The sequence below is a fragment of the Heteronotia binoei genome, chromosome 10, assembly GCF_032191835.1.
Source record: "Heteronotia binoei isolate CCM8104 ecotype False Entrance Well chromosome 10, APGP_CSIRO_Hbin_v1, whole genome shotgun sequence".
Classification (NCBI taxonomy): domain Eukaryota; kingdom Metazoa; phylum Chordata; class Lepidosauria; order Squamata; family Gekkonidae; genus Heteronotia; species Heteronotia binoei.
In genome coordinates, this window is record NC_083232.1 from 78,170,936 (window position 1) to 78,192,419 (window position 21,484).

Here is a 21,484-nt window from a genome sequence, read left to right on the forward strand (position 1 = left end):
TCTTGGACTGACTTTGGACTCCTGCCTGCCTGCACCCTGAGAATGTGACATTGGATTCTGATCACAATGCAATCTTCCTAGTTCCACCAGAGTCGGCAGAGTTGCTCCACCTTATATAAAATGTACATCTGGTTCCCTGAACATTCATTGATATTTTCTATAATCTTTCTAATGGGTAAAGTATTGCTGACGTTTGGAATAATGATATTAACAGCATTGTTAAAGTAATTAAGGAAATGGAGAAGCCCTCCCAAGGATGTTCTTTAATAATCCAATATTCTCTCAAGCTTTCATCTTCAGAAGGAATTTAAAGTAGTGTCCAGGAACAAAAGAACAGTTCAGAATTACAGCTGAATTAATTATTATCACTTCAGTTAGTGCGGGAAAAGTGCCTTTTTTGGATAGACTCAGCAAATATTTTTGGAGGCACAGCTTTATGGCCCAACTGGACTTGAATTTCAAGAATGCAGACAGCATTCAAAGTTGCATTGTGTCCTGAGACCACAATGCCAGGGGGAAAAATACCAGCATTTGAGTTTGATTTAAAAATTGACTCAGATGTATTCAGAATGACTTAAGCTAAATTTGTTGCGCTTTTCCTTTGTCCCAACAGCAGACCCCAGAAAGTGCCCAGAACCAACTTGATCCTCATTACCACTCCATGGTAGCAGTCAAACTGTGCATTCCATCATTGCAGGCCACAAAACCCCATGCACACCTTCTGTGGTTTGGAGATAACCATATGTTGAGACAGGTAGTACAGAATACCCAATGTCTTGAGCTGATGACTCTGGTAGTGAGATCCAGTCACCTTACTCTGCTAATGTGCTACTTTGCCAGAGGAAGTAGACCAGCTGCCCAAATCTCTGCTGTCCTTCAGCACCTACACTGAGACAGCAACAAAACTTGATCCTCATTACCACTCCATGGTAGCAGTCAAACTGTGCATTCCATCATTGCAGGCCACAAAACCTCATGCACACCTTCTGTGGTTTGGAGATAACCATATGTTGAGACAGGTAGTACAGAATACCCAATGTCTTGAGCTGATGACTCTGGTAGTGAGATCCAGTCACCTTACTCTGCTAATGTGCTACTTTGCCAGAGGAAGTAGACCAGCTGCCAAAATCTCTGCTGTCCTTCAGCACCTACACTGAGACAGCAACAAAACAGTACCAACTGAGGAGGGATCAGAGGACTCAGACAAGCAGAAAGTTCCACTTGCTCCAATAAAATACTGGCCCAGGTCTTGATCACTCAGGGGCTCATTGCTTATTGTTTCCCACTCACCTGCTGGAAAACCTGGCTCAAGTACCTGCTTACTTTCAGACTGCTAGAGATGGAGGCCTCACAGATGGAGCATAGAGAACACAGTGCAATCATAAATAGATCTACAGATATTTAAGTCAACTTGAAGGCAAGGGCTATGGAAGGGTGTAACTCTACTTAGGATGGCAGTATAAATCAGATTTTTCCACAGTTCTACAAGCATTCAAAATGCTTCTATCTCAACAGCATGAAGAAGGGCTGTCAATTAGAGGAGGGCAGGGAGCTGCTCCTGTTGGCAACAGAGGATATGGCTTGCAACAATGGATTTAAATTAAGGGCAGGAAGGAACCAACCGGATATTAGGAAAAACTTTTTTACAGTAAGAGTTGTTCGACAGTGGAATCAGCTACCTAGAGAGGTGGTGAGCTCCCCTTCATTGGCAATCTTTAAGCAGCAGCTGGACAAACACTTGTCAGGGATACTCTAGGCTGATTCTGCACTGAGCAGGGGATTGGACTAGATAGCTTGTGTGGCCCCTTCCAGTTCCCTGATTCTAGGATTCTAAGCTGCTCCACCTAGAATTCTGCTGCTGCACAAAGAAATCTGCAAGCACTATCACTGTTCACTATGGTTGTGTACAATCTTCATGATTAGAAGTCAAAAAGAGACTGACTTTAAAAAAGAAGAAAATGCAGTTGCCATATGCCAGGAGGAGGACAAGGGAAAGACAGTGAGAATGAGAATCAAAACATAACAGTCACACTCTCCATTTTAAATGTTCTAGACAAAATACTTAGTGCCTGATGTAGCAAGATTTAGATATTCTCTTTGTTCCTACTGCCTTAACAGTTTCTCTGCTCACTACAACTTAGCAAAGCTACAGTAATAAATTTATCTGAAATGAATCTGTCACTTTTTCTGTCATCGCCTTTTCTGAAGTTTCTGTCAGAGTGAGAAACCTTTTGTTCTTACTTCAGAAAAGCAAGTCACAAAGGGGTTTGCTTTCAAAGAATTTTTGAGAAATAATTTTCTTCCAAATACAATTATAGAAGAGTTACATTTCATTAGCAAGCAACAAAAAGACAGAACATGAAAGCCTTTCCCTTTATGCAGCAAACGAATCAGGGGGCCAACAACATTCCTCCATGAATTATTCTCCTCACATGGGTCCACCATATGGTACATAAGGGCAGCCTTGGCATTCATGTGCCAAGACTCCTTAGCATGCTTGAAATTTATTCAGCTGAATCCTCCAAGTTCTCCATCAGAAAATGAACCACTGACATCAGTGAGGTGAAAGTTGTAAGAGAGCTGCCAAGAAAATGCATAAGAATCTAAGGGGAAAGGCAAGATGTTGGGAGATCCATGACTGGATCTTCCAAGGGAAATTCAAAGCCAGTTCCATAAGGAGTTGACCTGAAGTGGTCAAGTACAGGTGGCAGATTCCCAGAGCGGTTAGAAGAAGACGACTGCAGATTTATACCCTGCCCTTCTCTCTGAATCAGAGACTCAGAGCGGCTCACAATCTCCTATATCTTCTTCCCCCACAACAATCTCCTATATCTTCTCCCCCTGTGAGGTGGGTGGGACTGAGAAGGGTCTCACAGCAGCTGCTCTTTCAAGAACAACTCCTGCGAGAGCTATGGCTAACCCAAGGCCATTCCAGCACCTATAAGTGGAGGAGTGGGGAATCAAACCCAGTTCTCCCAGATAAGAGTCCGCACACTTAACCATTACACCAAAATGGCGCTCCAGTTACCACTGTCCCACCTGCCACCAACTACTGTCCTCACCCAGGAGTGGCAAGAGATTGTTCTTACAAAAGATTCCCAAACTCTCACAGCATTACTTCTTCTTGCAAGAATTTGGATGCCATTCCTGCCTCCCTCTGGCAAAGGCAGAATTCTTGCAAGAGGAAGCCATTTCCTAAGAGTTTAGGTAGCCCTACAGGGCATGCATTACTTGCTGTGTTATTTTAAAGAAGGCTGAGACAATGATGAGAGAAGAAAGCTTACCTCCTCTGAAGTAGTAGCAGTAGTGGTGAGGCAGGCGGCCGACATTTACTGTCTCTGCTTCCTTGAGCAAACTAGGATCTTGAGCCCCCATTGGCTAACCTGCACCTATGTGTGCCCCTCTTCAGACAGGGAACATTCCAGGGAGGGAAGGAGGAATAATCACTGCACCTCTATTGTATTATTATTATTATTATTATTATTATTATTATTATTATTATTATTATTATTATTATTATTATTATTATTATTATTATTATTATTATTATTATTATTATTATTATTATTTTGCCTCATCCCAGCCAATGCTAGGCTCTAGGTGATGTTCAACAAGAAAATACACATAAAATCAATAAAACCAGCTGATTAAAACAAGTTGCAACCCAATTAACATTCTTTATAATGTGCTACAGTTCTGCTTTCTAGGTACTGGGAACAGTCCCCCCCCCTTAGGGGGAGGGGTGCCAGCCTGTCAACCATTACTGTCCTCAGGCAAAAGCCAGGCAGAACATCTCTGCTTTACAGGCCCTGAGGAATTGTAAAAAATCCCACAGGGCCTTGGTATCTTCCAGCAGAGAGTTCCACCAGGTCGGGGCCAGGACTGAAAAAGAGCTGACTCACGTTGAGGACAGCTGGACCTCTTTAGGGCTGGGGATCACCAGTAGATTTTGACCAGTAGAGTGTAATGCTCTTCCAAGGACATAGTGGCGGAGGCAGTCCCATAGATACGTCACTCCCAGACCAATTAAGGCCTTAAAGGTCATAACCAAAACCTTGAATCTAACTCAGTACTCAACCGGAAGCCAGTGTAGCTGGTGCAGCACAGGTAGAATATGTGCTGTCTGTGGAATTCCCATCAGGACTTGTGTTGCATTCCCATCAGGACTTGTGCTGCCACATTCTGGACCCACTGGAGTTTCCAGGTCAAAGTCAAAGGTAGGCCAGCGTAGAGCGAGTTACAGTAGTCTAGCCTGGAGATGACCGTTGCATGGATTACTTTGTGAGTGGATTACTCTGTCTGAGTAAGGCAGGAGGGAAGCCAGTTACCTGGCTTGGTGTAGATGGAAGAATGCTACTTTAGCAATATGTGTGACCTGGGCCTTCATTGACAGAGAGACATCCAAGGTCACTCCCAAGGTCTTGACAGTTTTCACCAATTGAAACTGCACTTCTATTAGCCCTAAAAGGGTTTTTTTAAAAAAAAAAATTCAATGCATGAATGTTTGCCTTTTTAAAAAAGGCAACCTAAGTAAAAACCAATGAGGGAAGAACAGTTTCAGTAGGTGGAACCCTGCAAGGGTGGATGAATAAACCACACCTCCCTCCATCGCTGAAAATGATGACCAAATTATTTGTTGCAATTTTTATGCTGTCATTTCTGGGTATCTGCATACTTACAGGCCACTGCGCAATTCAAAGACTCATTTATACATGACACTAGACCATGTGGAACTCTGTATGGCAAAGCACTTGGTTCATACCAGAGGGCTTCCAATCAGAACCCTTGCTCCATCCTCACTCACAAGCATCAGCCATTTTTAATTTGACTTCCATGTGACAACACTGTGCTTTTGTTCACCTCCTGGTTTTTTTCCCTATTCCCTGCAGGTTTCCCCAAATTTGCTTTGGTAGACTTTTCCTGAAAGATCATATCAAATGCAGGTTTGGGGAGTGAACAGGGAGGTGCAGATCCGGTTCTATTTCCCCTCAAGCTCATTCCCTCCCCACAACGCCCCTAGGCTTTTTGCTGTTCTTTTTAAAAATACCAGTGGTGGATATATTGCTAGAACACTATAGCAATATACCTACTACTGATTAAAAATCCTATCAAACCGGGTGAGGCAAAGAGGGGAAACAGTGAGTTCAAAGAGGAAAGCACGGGGAACTGTTCCGAGTACAAACAACCTGTCTTGTTTAAATGGTGCTTTTACGTAATACAAACCACTTCTTTAGACTTTCCCCAGCCATTTTAGCTACAGTACTCCCAATACACACGCCTTATAGTGTGACAGGCTCAGTCAGGGCGAGCTCCACGGCTACACAACTGAGCAATACACACCATACAAATGGTACAAATAATTCTAATAGTCTCCTGTTCCATTTTGGAACTGGCCTCATTTTCAGTCTCACAAATGTGCAAATGGAATGTGGAAAAGAATCTCTCCTTTCTCTTTAATGTGTGGGACTGGCTTGTTCCCTTTCCCTGAGAACGTGCACTCCGGCAAATGTGTCTCCCTCTTCTCAGTTAATAGCAGGAATGATGACTAATACAGGGGCCATGTAGCTAAATGCTGCATTTGCAGGATAACCCCTGCCCACCCTCACGTTACACTGCTGCCAGCCCACTCACAACCCTTCCCTCTTGCTGTAGAAATGCAAGCAGCTGAATTTTTCTAAAACCTGTAATTTCAAGAGAATTCAGCTAAGCATCCACAATGTTTAAAGTGTCAGGACCAGCCTTTCCTCAAAATGCCATGAGCACTCTTTCCCTGGTTCTTCTAAAAGGCATGGGACAGTATTTCCAGTCCATTGTTTTGTGGTTGCTTTCATTTTCCCTTGCAGTTGGGACTGAGCAGAATCCAGACTCTGAGCCCCGAGTAAAGAGTCATGAGATGTGCAGTGCAAGAAGCAAAAAAGCAAGCATGCACTGAGATTGTTGCATTTTTGTAACACAGGATCTAGCCAGTCATTCTAAGGACCAATTTAAATGAAACATGGCCCAAAAGAACTCAGCCATAGGACTCTGCACTTGCATGGCTCTCTTTTCAACCTGTGCTCAGCAGCTACATGAGCACAGTTAGCACACCAGGGGGCTGGTAGCCAGTTGGGAAATGCAACATCTATGCCTGCTTCGAAAAGGCAATAGCCCAGTTTAAACCAGAAGCTGTGTGAGTGCAAAGTCCCAAGAGTGAGTTCTTTTGCCTCCCTGCATCTTGGTGAAACCAGGCCCAAGAGTCAGACCATATGCTCCAGCTGTCCTTATTTCCAAGGGACACGCTCAAAGATATAATCAAGAAGTTAAATGGGAGGAGGTTCCCAGGGTCTCTGAACCAAACCACTTAATGGTTGTTTTTTAAAAAAGCACCCTGAACTGAATCTGGAAAAGGACTGGAAGCCAGTGCTGGTGATTCAAAACAGATAGAATATGAGCATGCCAGGCTCAGTCTTCTTGGTAGGAGAGCCAGTTTGGTGTAGTGGTTAAGTGTGAGGACACTTATCTGGGAGAATGAAATTTGATTTGAGACTCTGATTCAGAGAGAAGGGCGGGGTATACATCTGCAGTCTTCTTCTTGAAGAAGCAGCAGGAGGAGCAGATTGGATTGTGGGCTTTTTTGTAGCAGAAACTCCTTTGCATATTAGGCCACACACCACTGATGTAGCCAATCCTCCAAGAGCTTACAGGGCTCTTCTTACAGGGCCTACTGTAAGCTCCAGGAGGATTGGCTACATCAGGGGTATGTGTCCTAATATGCAAAGGAGTTCCTGCTACAAAAATATGCCTGATTGGATTTATACCCTGCTCTTCACTTGGAGTCTGAGCAGCTTACATTCTCCTTCCCTTCCTCTCCCCATAGCAAACACCCTGTGAGGTGGAACTGAGAGAGCTGTGACTGACCCAAGGTCACACTGCATGTGAAAGAGTGGGGAATCAAGCCCAGTTCTCCATATTAGAGTCTGCCACTCTTAACCACAACACCAAACTGGCCCTCAGTTTTCAAAGCTAGCGATTTGACGTTCATTAATCCATAGGGTCACCATGAAATAACTTGACAGCACTTAGCACACACATACATTTTGCTTTAGCTGGAGTGGACCTAGGGCATTCCCACATAAGGCGTGTTAACAGTTGTCTAATCTGGAAATCACATTGATCACAATGATCTGGTTTCTGTCTTCCAGTAGCAGGCACAGCTATTGTGTCAACCCAGACTGACAAAAGGCACCACCAGGACCAATCATCATTTTGTCTGAAAGGGGCAACATACACACTTCAGTTTCAGTACCTATGAACCAGGTTCCAGTACACCTGTATCAAGGCTGAAAATACTTGAAGATGAAATCATGATCACAGGCACTGGGAGCAGGGGTGGAATTCTAGCAAGAGCTCCTTTGCATATTAGGCAACACCCCCTGAGGTAGCCAATCCTTCAAGAACTTACAAGGCTCTTTTGTAAGCTCTTGGAGGATTGGCTAGATCAGGGGGTGTGGCCTAATATGCAAAGGAGCTCCTGCTAAAATTCCACCCCTGACTGGGAAGATTGAGTGTAGCCCATTCTCCCCTACTTGTGCAGCCAAGGGGAGGGGTCCAGGCCCAACCCAACCAACTTGTGGCTGGAGGAAGTGACCCTGAGACTGCCAGCAAGTCAGGAGTAAACCTAAGCACGGAAACTGGAAGGGGATCCTTCCAGCCCTGGAGGAGCCCAGCCAGCAGGCATCAGCATGTACATTGCCCATGATGAAGCCAGTCCCGGCATGGGGATGCAGCTGGTGCCAGTAGCTGGCTCCAGCTGGCCACATGTGACCCAGGTCAGATGCAGCGATAATGAGGAAGGGCAGAGAGTAAGAGTTAGTTTCTCTGCATCAAAGCCCTACTGGCATGGTACCTTGGGCCTGTTCAAGGAAAATAGGGCCCTATTCACATGGACACAGTCTAGAGAACCAATGTCCTCAGCCACACTTGGAACAAGACACAAGCATCACAGCAGCTCCCTCTTGGGTGTGTCTCCTTGACTATCAACCATAGAGCAGGAAACATTACAGGTAGGTTGCAGGTTCATAGAGGAGACTCATTTCTTATGTGAAAATGCCAGGCAATTTTGTTGGTCAGTTTTTGAAAGAAAAGGATGAATTGCTGGCCCAAGGGGTTCCCAGGACTCTACAGGAAGACTGTTGACCTGCAGTGCCAGCAAGTGGCAGGAGTTACACCATCAGAGGCAAACCCTCGCCTCCCCCCAAGTCCATGTAGTGACAAGCGTACTTTCTTAAAGACTTTGCTTTTTATCAATAATGTATCTAACAGACTTTGACATCAAAGAAAGAAACGGACACCTCTTCAAACGATAGACTTCAAAAACTTCATGCATGGAAACAGGAGTCATTCTATGAATTGAATCAGTACCATAAGACCCATTTCTGCTTATTTCCAAACTGAGGCCACTTCTTATGGGCCCTTTGGTACTTGGGTACAGATCCCTGTAATCAAAATACACACAAAGTTCATTAGGTACAAAGATAGGGCATGCGTAGCAATTGCTGTTTCCCTTTAAAATATAAGCAAGCAGAAACACAATTCCTTCCTACTCACTCCCCATACGTATTTTAAGAGCAAACATAGCAACTTCTACATGTGTATACCTTGCAAACCTGACACAGTATACATAGATTTGATACCCACAGGCCTTGAATTCAGCAGGAGCTCACAGAAGCACAGCTCCTGAACCTTTCTGACAGTTCCCCTTCCTCCTACCTACCTTGTCCATTGAATAGTAGGTGCAGCTACATAACAATGCCTGGATGAGCTCCACCACCTATTTTTCTACAAAACGACCCCTGGATACCCAGGTTCTCAACTCAGAACAAAAGGTATATGAAACAGGCTTCAAAGTCGCAGCAGATCTCTGTCTATAAATGTCTTAACCAAACCCAAATTTTCAGCATAGTTTACTGATGGTGGGGTAGGGTTGCCAAGTCCAATTCAAGAAATATCTGGGGACTTTGGGGGCAGAGCCAGGAGACTTTGGGGGTGGAGCCAGGAGACATTGGGGGTGAAGCCAGGAACAAGGGTGTGACAAGCATAATTGAACTCCAAGGGAGTTCTGGCCATCACATTTAAAGGGACAGCACACCTTTTTAAATGCCTTTCTTCCATAGGAAATAATGAAGGATAGGGGCACCATCTTGTGGGGCTCGTAGAATTGGACCCCCTGGTCCAATCATTTTGAAACTTGGGGGGTATTTTGGGGAGAGGCACTAGATGCAATACTAAAAATTTGGTGCCTCTACCTCAAAACATAGCCCCCCCCCAGAGCCCCCAAAACTCACGGATCAATTCCCCATTATTCCCTATGGAAATCGTTCTCCATAGGGAATAACAGAGTGCCTAGACATTTCCCTCCCCCCCCCCGCTTTCTAAAAGGGGGGAGGGCCTCCAAACCAGGGAATCCCCTGCCCCCTCCCTCTCTCACACACACAAATACTTACTGGGTCTTGTTCCTGCAGAACTTTACTTGATCTAAAAAGGAAAGCAAAACAAAGGGAGGGGCCCTTCTCTGAAGCCCTTCCTGTTTCCTGCTCAGCCTTAAAGGCACGTATTTTAAAAACGGACCTGCAGGAGCTCTAAAACGACATGGTGATTCTGGGGGGCAGGGCTTCCCCCACCAGCCAGCTGGCTGGGGGTGGGGAGAAGCCTGTGAAAACGGGGGATCCCCCGCTGGGACCTGGGAATTGGGAAGCCTATGGTGGGGAGAGACACTCACCACTTTTGTATCACTGATCTATCCTGTATCTATATACACAGCAAGTTCCAAAATCTGGTCAGTGCTGACATTCACATGTGAATGTTGACAATCCCTGGTGAGTTTTGTGAATACCTGAAAAATCTAAGTTTTTTAAAAAAAATATCCCCGCTCTTCTGAAAGTTTTTCTATGTGGTGTACTCACAGTCATAAAAACAGGACAGCCATAAAATTATTTAAATTAACAACTCAAATAGCAAAACCTGAATAAGGTATTAAAACAGATATTAAACCATACCTAAAATAATTAAACCGCCTGGCCCACAAAAACAGACATTATTTGGCCCACCTTGAACACTCTACTGTGACCTGGGACTTTTCTCTTAATAGGACATCCAGCAGTAACTGCTATATAATAAAACTTAACATTGACTGAATTGACAGCTACTCGCCATTACTTATACATCAATATATTCGGCTGTTAAATCAAAATAGCACCTGACATTGTTTTATGATATTGCTTTATATGCTTTTATCTATGATGTACTTTATATTTTTATGTTATGGTTTATTAATATTGGTTTTTATGACCTTTGAATGTGAGCCGCCTTGAGCCTGCTTCAGCAGGGAGGGTGAGATATAAGTCAAATAAATAAATAAACAAATAAACAAATAAGATTAAAGCATTAAACTCACAGTGTTGACCATACGCCGCAAGATCAATAATAATAAGGGAATAAAGAAAGGGGGGGCAACACATGCCTCAGCAATACAGAAGAAAAAGCGAAGTTCCCAGCTGCAGAGCTGCAAAAGCATTAGAAATGTTGCTCTTTCTGAATTCTGAACAAATCCAGAATCAAGCGTGTGGGACGCTCCACGCAACAGAAAACTGTCATTTCTGTTGCAAGCGGGTTGATTGCAAGTGGGGTCGATTCCATTTTTGAGAATGTCCTTTCCGAAATTTGATTGTAAACTATCCAGGCAGGAACCTGGCTTATTTGTTGTATTAACGATGAACTGATCGTGCAGTATTAAAAATAATGTATTTGTGCAATATCACAAATAGATATAGCAGATATAAGAAATGCAATACATCCCCACCTCAGCCATGAAAACAGGTTCTGAGGTTTGGATCCTGACCTCACATTGATATATACATCATGTATTACGGGATTGTCCTCATCAAGTACATAGTAAAGACCACAGATAGATTTTGTTAGTTGAATGGCTAGCATCCAATTATCTGTCCTCTTGCTTTATATTTTCTGGTCTTAGGTCTCATGATCTTAGACCCCAGAGTTACTGACAGTTCTATATGTGTAAAGACAAGACTTTAACCTGCAGCCTCTGAGAGCTAGGGATGCCAGCCTCCAGGTGGAACCTGAGGACCCCCCAGAATTGCAGTTAATCTCCAGACTACAGAGATCAGTTCCCCTGGAGAAAATGGCTGCTTTGGAGGGTGGACTCTATGGCATTGCACCCCACTGAGGTCCCTGTCCTCCCCAGGCTCCATCCCCAATCTTCAGGAGTTCCCAACATGGATCTGAAAACCCAACTCCCCCATTCTCTGTTGGTGGCCAGGAGGAACCTGGCAACCCTAATCTCTCGCTTAGGTATCTGCAATGTATTTCGAATTGAAAACGGAAGGGCAGATACAATACAAAAGCAGAATTTGTGCTTTAACATGTCAAATATCAGCTTCGGTAATGGCAACAGTGAGTGAGCTATGACTACAAATATCTATCATGTATAGCCCCATGGCACAGAGTGTTAAAGCTGCAGTACTGCAGTCCTAAACTCTGCTCACAACCTGAGTTCGATCCCCAGTGGAAGCTGGGTTTTCAGGTAGCTGGCTCGAGATTGACTCGGTCTTCCATCCTTCCGAGGTCTGTAAAATGAGTACCCAGCTTGCTGGGGGGAAAGTGTAGGTGACTGGGGAAGGCAATGGCAAACCACCCCATAAAAAGTCTGCCATGAAAACGTAAAAGCAACGTCATCCCAGAGTCAGAAATGACTGGTACTTGCACAGGGGACCTTTCCTTTCCAGCGCCAAAGGGGCACAATGCTAGATTTTACCCATGAAGACTGGGGCTTAAAACACTACTCCTCCTAGGGTTGCCAGCTCCAGGTTAGGAAATACCAGGAGATTTGAGGTGTGGGATCTGGAGGGTGGGGTTTGGGGAAGGAAGGAACATCAGTGGGGTATAAGGCCATAGAGTCCACCTTCCAAAGTGGCCATTTTCTCCAAGGGAACTGATCTCTGTAGTCTGGAGAGCAGTTCTAATCCCAGGAGATCTCCAGCCATCACCTGGAGCTTGTGTAAACCAAACGGGAAGAACACAGTATGGATTTAGCCTGTGCAATTTTCTGTACTTCTAAAAGAATTTTTTGATTCTGATTAATTTTGGAACATGGGTGTCTCCAGGCTTTCAATCACCTAGAGGCTGGCAACTCTGTTCAAAAATTCATGAGGTGATCTCCGGGTTATTCTAAGGGGAGCCATGTATGATAGTCTGAATTTTTGGGTTAAGGTAAAAACATTTCATTATTAGCAAGCAACAGTCAAAGAAACATTTCCAAAGAAAAAGACTGCTGTAACTCTGAAGTTTTCAGATTGAAATCATAACACTGTAGTGCAAGACTGAATTGGCCTAGGGCAGAATGGAAACTCAAGCAACTGTTCTTGCAACTCAAATACCTGCGTCCATTATCTATTGTTCCTTTGCACCCTCTAGTGGAATTTCAATGTCTCATTCTTAGGATGAAAGTGTTCCAATTACACAACTGGACCGATTCTTCACCGGCAATTGCTCCGCCCCTGGGGCTTCTGCTTTCCCTGGCTCATGTGATCAATTCCCCATCAGTTGCTGCACAGGCACATTTTGATCCACGGCTCCCTCCAAATTCCCTTGCAGCTTCCAGTTCTCAAAAAAAGAAAAGAAAAAAGGAGCAGGAAGCCATGAGGGAAATTGGAGGGAGCTGCACAGCAACTGGTGGGGAATTGATCACTTAAGCTGGGGAAAGCAGAAGCCTGGGGGTGGAGTAACTGCTAGTGAGGAACTGATACTGGACTCAGGCCAGAATTATTCCTAGTTGGCCAGTTCCTGTTTTTAAACAGCCTCTGCTAGCAATCCTTTCAAAATTATCCAAATTTCTCCATGGATTTTGACATTCCCAAACGATTTGGACTTGGTTCCGATCTGGGACTGATAAATTCTGAGCAAAAGGGGTGACTTCCTTACTCACACATCAATCCTGCTGCAGTGGGGAATTGGGAAAAGTGAGTGGCTTGTCTTGAGTGTTCCAGCCTTGGCCCTGACTGACTCCCAAGGATGAGTGTGTTCCTGTTAGTTTATGTTAACTGAAGAGATCTATTCCTGGGCATCTGGTGACGGCAGCTCAACCCAGTCAGTTCTGAGCTAGCATGATGAATGTCACCAGCTGCATTCAGCAGCACACAGGCTGTGTAACTGACTTTAAATGGTGCATGACTTACCTATGATGTTCCTGGGGCATATGTAATCCATGCAAGCAACCCTGTCAACCATGAGTGTCTATCAGCAGCATCTATCTGGGCAGCAGCCACATTGCCAAACGCCACCCCTGCGCAGACAAAATCTAAACAGAGCAAATTGCAGGCCAGTTGTCAAGATGAACATCTGTAGCTTTCGATTCGACACAAAATGGGAATTGTAAACAAGGCATAAACAGAAGTGGCTCACTTCTTTGTGAATTTCTCAGCATCCCCTTGACAAAAACTGGAAATTAATATATTTGTACATGGTTGACTTTACCAGGAAACTTTAAATCACAATTAAAACATGTACTGGAAGCTCTCCAGGCTCTGGAATAGTAGAATAATGGGGGTGGAGAATGGGATTCATGGGACATTGCAAGTACAGATAGATAAATACACATGAGAGATACGTGAAACCAGGAACCACTAGAAGATAAGAAAAGCCCTGCTGGATCAAACCAATGGACCATCCTGTCCAGCATCCTGTCTTGCACCGTGTCCAATCACACACCTACAACCATGATGGAATTAAGGCTTATCACACATATACACATCCCAGCAGAGATAGTGCTGCATTACATGACCTAATGCTGATTGTGGGAAACTTCAAATATATGCATAGTAGATAACACATGCTCAAGGAGAAGTCAACTGGCTGATTTAGCAATAAGAGGTTGGCATAAATTTTACAATAAGGCAGCTTAGAGAGCACTTCTAATTGATTTGCGTAAATGCATATAGTTTATAAAAACAAGACTCCTCAAATAATCTGAATATCTGGTGTCACTATGCGCTTCATTAAAAGCTCTAGATATCCCCATAGACATGTAAGTTGACACTTCTACAGTGAAAGAATTATAGGTGGTAGAATGAACCCAGCCTCAATGTTCAGGTGGTACTGTAAACCATAAGAACTTTAAGCAACAAATCAAAAACTTGACAAAGTGAAATGCCTATCCACCATATTACTGCAGTGGCCTTAGCTGAACAACAACTTCTAAGTGGGGAAACCCTGACTCAGCAGTCTCATGTATGTTCCCATTGTAATGCTGAGGAAGCACAGGACTTCCATGTGAACTTGTTAGAAGAAATTACAAGTCCTGTTTATTTTGCTGTGTGCTTTGCAGTATTGGCATCCACCTTTCCCCTTTCAAAGAGCTCCACAAGAATTAAAACATTGCAAATGATATGAGACCCCCCCCAAAAAAAAAAAACCCACAACTAAAAGCAACAACAACATTCAAGCTTTACTGGGAAAAAAACTCCTCCAAAAAACTAACTACTGTTTCCAGCAGAACAAATAACTCATAAAACCCAGCAATCCGATCCCCAATCAAATGCCCAAAGATCAAGTCTTAAATCACTCCATTGCCTGACTAACAAATGGATGTGAAGTGAAGTAACTGGCAGAGAAGAATAGAAGGTTCTAGTCCTCATTTTTAACAAGATTTCAGCAATCAAGACCAACTTGGGAGCTCTCCATTCCCTAGTTTATGACTGCTCTCGGTTCCTTTTAACCTGAGTTAGCAAAGGTCACATGCAATGCCACGCCAGGATAGAACTGGCGGACAGGAGATGCTTAACCCTGTATGGCAAGGGTGGCCAGTGGTAGCTCTCCAGATGTTTTTTTTTTTGCCTACAACTCCCATCAGCCCCAGCCATTGGCCATGCTGGCTGGGGCTGATGGGAGTTGTAGGCAAAAAACATCTGGAGAGCTACCGTTGGCCACCCCTGCTGTATGGTCATGCCCAATTCCAAGACCCAGGTCAACCAGTTCACTTTCTTCCCCATCAGCCCACACATATCAGCAGTGCTGCTAAAAGACTGTCAAATAGTACAGAACTCAACAGGGCCAGCACTAATGTCATTTTTAAGTTCTACTTTTGTGGAAACAACTGATATTGTAAATTTTTTACAAGCAACACAGTAGTAACCTATTTTGTCAATTCAGTACCACAGCACATACACTATATAAAGCAGTGGATTTACCAGAATATAAAAGAATCCTTCATAGGCTATATCTGATATAATAAACTCATGCTGTGAACTCTTGCTAATAAACTCATGCTGTGGACTCGAGTGTAGGAGTTCCTCCACCTTGTTCAGTCAGCAGGCTCATTTGAAATTTTGAGAAATGGTGGTGAGATCCACTGCAAAATGGCTGCTATGGGGGGAGGGGCAGAGCTACTCAGAAAATGGCCTCCATGACAGGAGGGCAATCGGGTCTTTGCTTAAAGAAGAGATTCTGTTTCAGTTCGGATTCCTAAGAAAGAAAGTGTTGGTGACCTGCATGGCCACAGAGAGAAGCTAGAGTAGTGAGGCCAGGTCTCTTGCTTCAGTGGGAGACCTCCCTGACTCTTTCTCCATGGCCCAGCTGGGAGGCAAAGTGGAGAAATGGTGTTGTGCATCATTTCTGGTGAATATCCAGAGATAACATCACATCACTGGCATGATGTTGACATGATACTTTGAGATTTGGGCAAAACAATTTTGCCCAAATTGTGAAGCATCACGACATCAGCATCATACTGTCAACATGACATTACTTCCAGCTATTTGCTAGAAGTGACAGCATGCCATTGGCACAATGCCATTTTCCTCTCCACTTGTTGCCAATGGTGAGCAGCCCTCTATCAGAGATACAAGAAAGTCTGTATAAGAAACAGGGACATGCTAAGGTGCACTGTTTTAAGGTTACATCCTAGGGGGGAAATCTGTAGCTACCAACCTAAACTGTCATTGCTATTACCTGTATACTGGAGAATACAGTAGCATTCTGGTTATCAAGCAGAATGGCAAAACACCAGTGTTCTAATGACTAAGAAAAATGAACATAAAAAATGCACATCTGTATTAATCAAACCTGAACGATGTTTTCACAAGCGCATCAGGACTCTCGATTGGTGGCAGTTCATCTGCCAAGATTTCTTCAGGAGGCCGCGGGTCATAGATGATGGTGGGTTTCTGCTTCTCCTTAAGATTTCCTGTGAGCCCACCAATAATGGTGTTCCACAGACAGTTCTGAGATTTTGATCCTGGAGACATAGAAAAGAGGCATACAAGAATAGCTGTTTCTTCACAAGATCAAAAAAAGGCAGCAAATAATTACTCCATCTTTTACTATCTCGAATTTCAGGCATTATCTACAATCCTGGTATTAAACTGGGGGGAGGGCACTGAGAACAGGTGATTAAAAGGCCGTGAAATGCATATAATATAATTTGATACTGCCATGCAAAATGTAGAAGTATGCAAGTTAACTAAGTGACCATTTGCAATGGGTGAAATTAATGATGGCAATCTCCATTGTTACGCTAAGCAATTTAACACTGGCAGTAGCATTTTTCTTCTCTCCTCTCTGTGTGTACTGCTGATTCAGAATTCACTTCATCTATCTGGGGAAAAGGCATTAAACTCACAGAAACTGGTGTTTAAATCCTTCCGTTGATATTTTAGGTACTGCAAGACTGCTTTCCGCTGCAACAGCAAACATGGCTTCCCGCTAGAATTTATACTGCACCAAGCCCTGGCCCCAATGTACTGGGCGCAGCCCATGTCAGGAACAGACAAGGAAGGAGAATGCCAGCCTTGGGCCAGCCACATGGTGGCTGGATAGCATTGCCAATCCCCAGATGGGGGCAGGAGATGCCCCAATTTGGAGGCCTTCGCCCTGCTTCAGGGTCATCAGAAAGCGGGGAGGGGAGGGAACTGGACACTCACTATTCCGTATCAAGACTAATTCCCATAGGGAATAATGGAGAATTGACCCATGGGTAACTGGGGCGCTGGGGGGGGGATTGTTTTTTTGCAGTAGAAGCACCAAAATTTCATTTTTGAGGAGGTCAAATATTGTCAAAAAGACTGGACCATAGGGTCCAATTCTATGAGCCACAAAAGAAGATGACCCTATCCTTCATTATTTCCATTGGAGGGAAGGCATTTAAAAGGCATGCGGTCCCTTTTAATGTGATGGCCAGAACTCCCTTTGGAGTTCAATTATGCTTGTCACAACCTTTCTCCTGGTTCCACCTCCAATGTCTCCTGGCTGTACCCCCAAAGTCCCCAGATATTTCTTGAATTGGACTTGGCAACCCTATGGTTGGAAGGAAGGGGCAGGCCACAGCAGTGATTTGGTCATCCAGTGGTGTCACCTGAGCTGGCAGGTCGACGGGGGGTGGTACGTTTTCCTTTGGGGGCCCTGCCCTTGCATGCCTGCTCCACTTTCGACCCTGAGCCCCAAAATAGTTTTTGGGACACATCATTGTACTGCCCCAAGTGATTTTTTTTTTTAGTGATTTCACTATTAGAGTTTGTTTTGTTTTCTTGCAATAGTAGGTAATACCTTAAACATTAACTAACACATCATCATCATAAAAAAATAGCAACTCCCTATTTGAAATAATAGCAACATGCGATCATCCTCTATGAAAACACAAAGCAGATCCACGGTGCATGAATGCTAGGGTTGATAGTTCTGGGAAATACCCAGAGATTTAGGAAGTGGAGTCTGAAGAAGGAAAGGGCCTTAGCATGCCATAAAGTCCACCTTTCAAAGCTGCCTAAGACCCTGGAGAGCTGCTGCCAGTCTGAGGAGGCAATACTGACTTTGGAGGACCAAGGGTCTGGTTCAATACAAGGCAGTTTAATGGGGAGGGACGGTGGCTCAGTGGTAGAGTATTTGCTTGGTAAGCAGAAGGTCCCAGGTTCAATCCCTGGCATCTCCAACTAAAAAGGGTCCAGGCAAATAGGCATGGAAAACCTCAGCTTGAAACCCTGGAGAGCCGCTGCCAGTCTGAGTATACAGTATGATGGACTGAGACTCTGATTCAGTATAAGACAGCTTCATATGTTCAAATTTCCAAGTGGAAGGTTAAAACTGAAATTCAGCTTATGCAACTTTTAAAAAAAAGCAGGTTTAATATCTGAGACAACTTCACTTTGCTGTCCCAGAGGGGCTACATTCCACTCCTGCAATTAACATTCTTTTTTTTTTTCTTTCATTTTTTTTACTTCAATAAATGCTCAGTTCTCACTCAATGCTTGTCTCATGAGGCAGGTGAATGGGAAAGAAATCCCTGTTGGCTGAGAGTTATCATTCATATCCCTGCACACAAACGTCTGACATTCATGTGGCATTAGCTCTTCTCTTTTAGATCCAAACCGGAACACCTTAACTCTTCATTGGGAGAGATTTCATCATAGGGTAATGACAGATACACAAGTTAAGCCAAGTCACAGCAGCAGTGTTGCCGTCTTCCCTTCCAGCTTTCCAATGTCTATGTCATTAAACACTGGTTCAGCTATGTGCTGACACACACCCCCTTCATGAAAAGTGACACATGCACATTTATTCATTCATTCATCCATTAAGTGCATTGCCTCTGGCTTTTGGGGATTAATAGCAGCTCCATGGATAGGTAAAAAGATTTAAATTAGAAAAAATGTTGGGGAGAGGGATCAAATCTCTCTCCCAGTGGTGCAGTTTCAGTCCCTGGGGGCTGATTTTAGCATTTGTACAAACTATAGAAATTCTGAGCACTTCCAGACTGAATATTGCCTTCTCGCCTTGCTCTTTGCTGGGGCAGCAGCCCGCGTCTCCAAGACTATATGATCTGTTTTGACTGCTGATATATCTTTACTAGCAAGGGACATGCAAGGACTTGTGTGGGGCATTTCATTTTCTCCTTCTCCACTATTGGGGAACATCTAGGTTGGGACAAGGATGCCTAATCAATCTGCTTAGGCCGCCTCACCTAATGTGAGTCATGGCTAAATTGTTTAATTTTTTTAACTATTTTAATTGTTTTAAACTGGTTTGATTGTTCTACTATGCTGGAAGCCGCCCTGAGCCCATTATATAAATCAACAAAAATAAAATAAATAAATTTCCTCTTTCTCTTCCCTGAAAGTTCCCATAGCCTCTCCCATTTTCCTGCTTCCTTCTCTCCTTCCCACCCACTAATCTACCTACATCAGCTTTTCTCCTTCTTTTTCCCTCGCAGTCTCTACCTAGGGAAACTATGGCATAGTTGCATAGTGCCACCTGCCAAGCTGGGCCCAGCTGCATAGTGCTAATGGCCTGGCCAGGCCCAGTTGTGCAATGGGAAACTTTGAAGGACTTATAGAAGAGACCTATTTCCTCTTTCCCTTCTCCTAGGAACCCCCATATCCTCTTTTTTCACTGCTTTCTTCTTTACTTCCCACCCACCAACCAGTCTACTTTTTATCTGTTTCCCATCTTCAACTATATTTATTTACTTTGTTTATACTCTGCATTTCTCCACAATAAGGACCCAAAGCAGTTTACATCATTCTCCTATTCATTTCATCCACACCGCAACCATGTGAAGTAACTTATGCTGATAATGTATAACTGTCCCAAAGTCACCTCATGAGCTTTCATGGCAGAATAGTAATTCAAACCTGGGTCTCCCGGAGCCTAGTCTGAAACTCTAATCACTACAGAACACTGATTTTGGTGAAGTGACTGCTGTTGAACAGTAGCAGGCAGGTAGGACTGGTTGAGTCATCCAAGTCAGGTAGTAGCAAGTCACCTGGTGACTACTTCTGGGCCCCACCCTCAGGCCAAAACAGTCCTGGAAATGGCCTTGGCAAAAACCAAGGTTTGAAGTCTTAAAATACTGTTATGGTTGCCTAGCAGTGGCCACTGTGGAGATTCATTTCTTAAAGCTGCAGGCACTGCTTCTATAGGTGGAGGAGGTTAAACCCCAATGTTGTTGTTGTTGTTGTTGAGCTCTCTCTCTCTCTCTCTCTCTCTTTTTTTTTGCCCTGCAAACCTAAGGCGGCAGCATTTTTCAGATTTGTAGAAAGATCTGACTTCTCTGTTCATGGGTCCAATCTCTGGATTTAAGTATTCACAGATTTGGCCTTGTTGAGAATTTGCTTATATTGATGAAAATCTTAGTATCTCAGTAAATCTTGCTCTAAGAATTCATTTAAGCATTAATTTTCATTATCCACTAATTTTAAACATGAATTTCCATTCTCCTCTTTGGCTGCATGCAGTATCTATCTTTGCCTGTGGCTTTTTGTTTTCCTGGAGTCACGTTTCCCTTTGTGTGTTGCTACATTACTCCTTGCTTTAAAGGGACAATACTAAGGGGCAGGGCTTTTTTTGTAGAAAAAGCTCAGCATGGACTAATTTGCATATTAGGCCATACCCCCCTGACACCAAGCCAGCCGGAACTGTATTCGTGGTCATTCCTGCTAAAAAAACCCAAAACCTGCTAGGGGGGGTAGAGTTCCCCACTTAACTCCAAAGCTCACTGGGAAACCTTAAGCTAGTCACACTTTCTTAGCTTACTCTACTTCCTAGGGTTGTTGTGAAGATACTGTACACTGTATGTACATTGCTATAAACTGAGCTTCAGTAGGAGGAGGAGGAAGTGACCATGGTTTTTGTTTGTTTGTTTTTGAGCAAGAACACACAATATGCAAATGAGTTCCTGTTTGGCTTTTTCTACAAAAAAAAGCCCTGGAAGTGACAGTAAAATAATAACTGGTATATAACGCTAAATCAGAGTTCTGTACTTTAGAAAAGCAGAAGGCAGTTATTCCTAAAGGCAAGAGCCTCAGATTCATGCAATGCCACGATGACTTCCCATTTTAGTTTGATACATGTGCTGCCAATACATGTGCTTTTAATGTGGAATGAGTGATACACCCTTGTTTAGCACCTCATGTAACACAGCCCCCAAAGAGCATCTGCAGCACAGAAATCTGACACAACAGATGCCTCTTTCCTGCAAAGTCTTTTCAGTAATTTAGGATCAATTGTTAATTAACTTGTAGAACTCACAGTTACAAGATGTATTGATGGCCATTATTTTTGAGGGGATAAATAAAGTCTTGGAAGTTTATGTGATCTATTATCTGCAATGGCTTAATTTATTTACTCTTAGAATCCAGATTCTGGTCAAAACTGATCAGGTCTACTGAACTGACAAGATGAGGCAGATTGCAGAAAATAGTTCAGTTGCCTTGTTCTTCACAGGCGTTTTGCATATGTGAATCTGTAACTTGCCTGTGGGACTGAATGGCCATTGGACAAAATCCAGAAAGTTCTTCAAAGTACCCGCACACTCCAAAGGTCTTTCACATCCTTCATTCTGAAAAATACTGCTTACTCTGCCCAACAACATCCCTAAGTTTCAAAAAATGGATAGCCTTGAATCTTGAGAGGATGTTATTAAAAATAAAACCAAAAGTCT

General features: G+C 43.6%; 1 protein-coding gene across 2 annotated transcripts in view; it reads right to left on the minus strand.

Annotated features, from left to right (window-relative positions):
* Window positions 1-21,484, minus strand: part of PDE1C (phosphodiesterase 1C) — a 355,641-nt gene that overhangs the window by 258,407 nt on the left and 75,750 nt on the right. For both annotated transcript variants that reach the window (XM_060247618.1, XM_060247621.1), the window contains exon 3: window positions 16,117-16,288. In XM_060247618.1, the coding sequence (XP_060103601.1) occupies window positions 16,117-16,288 (172 nt within the window). The remainder of the gene's footprint in view (window positions 1-16,116; window positions 16,289-21,484) is intronic.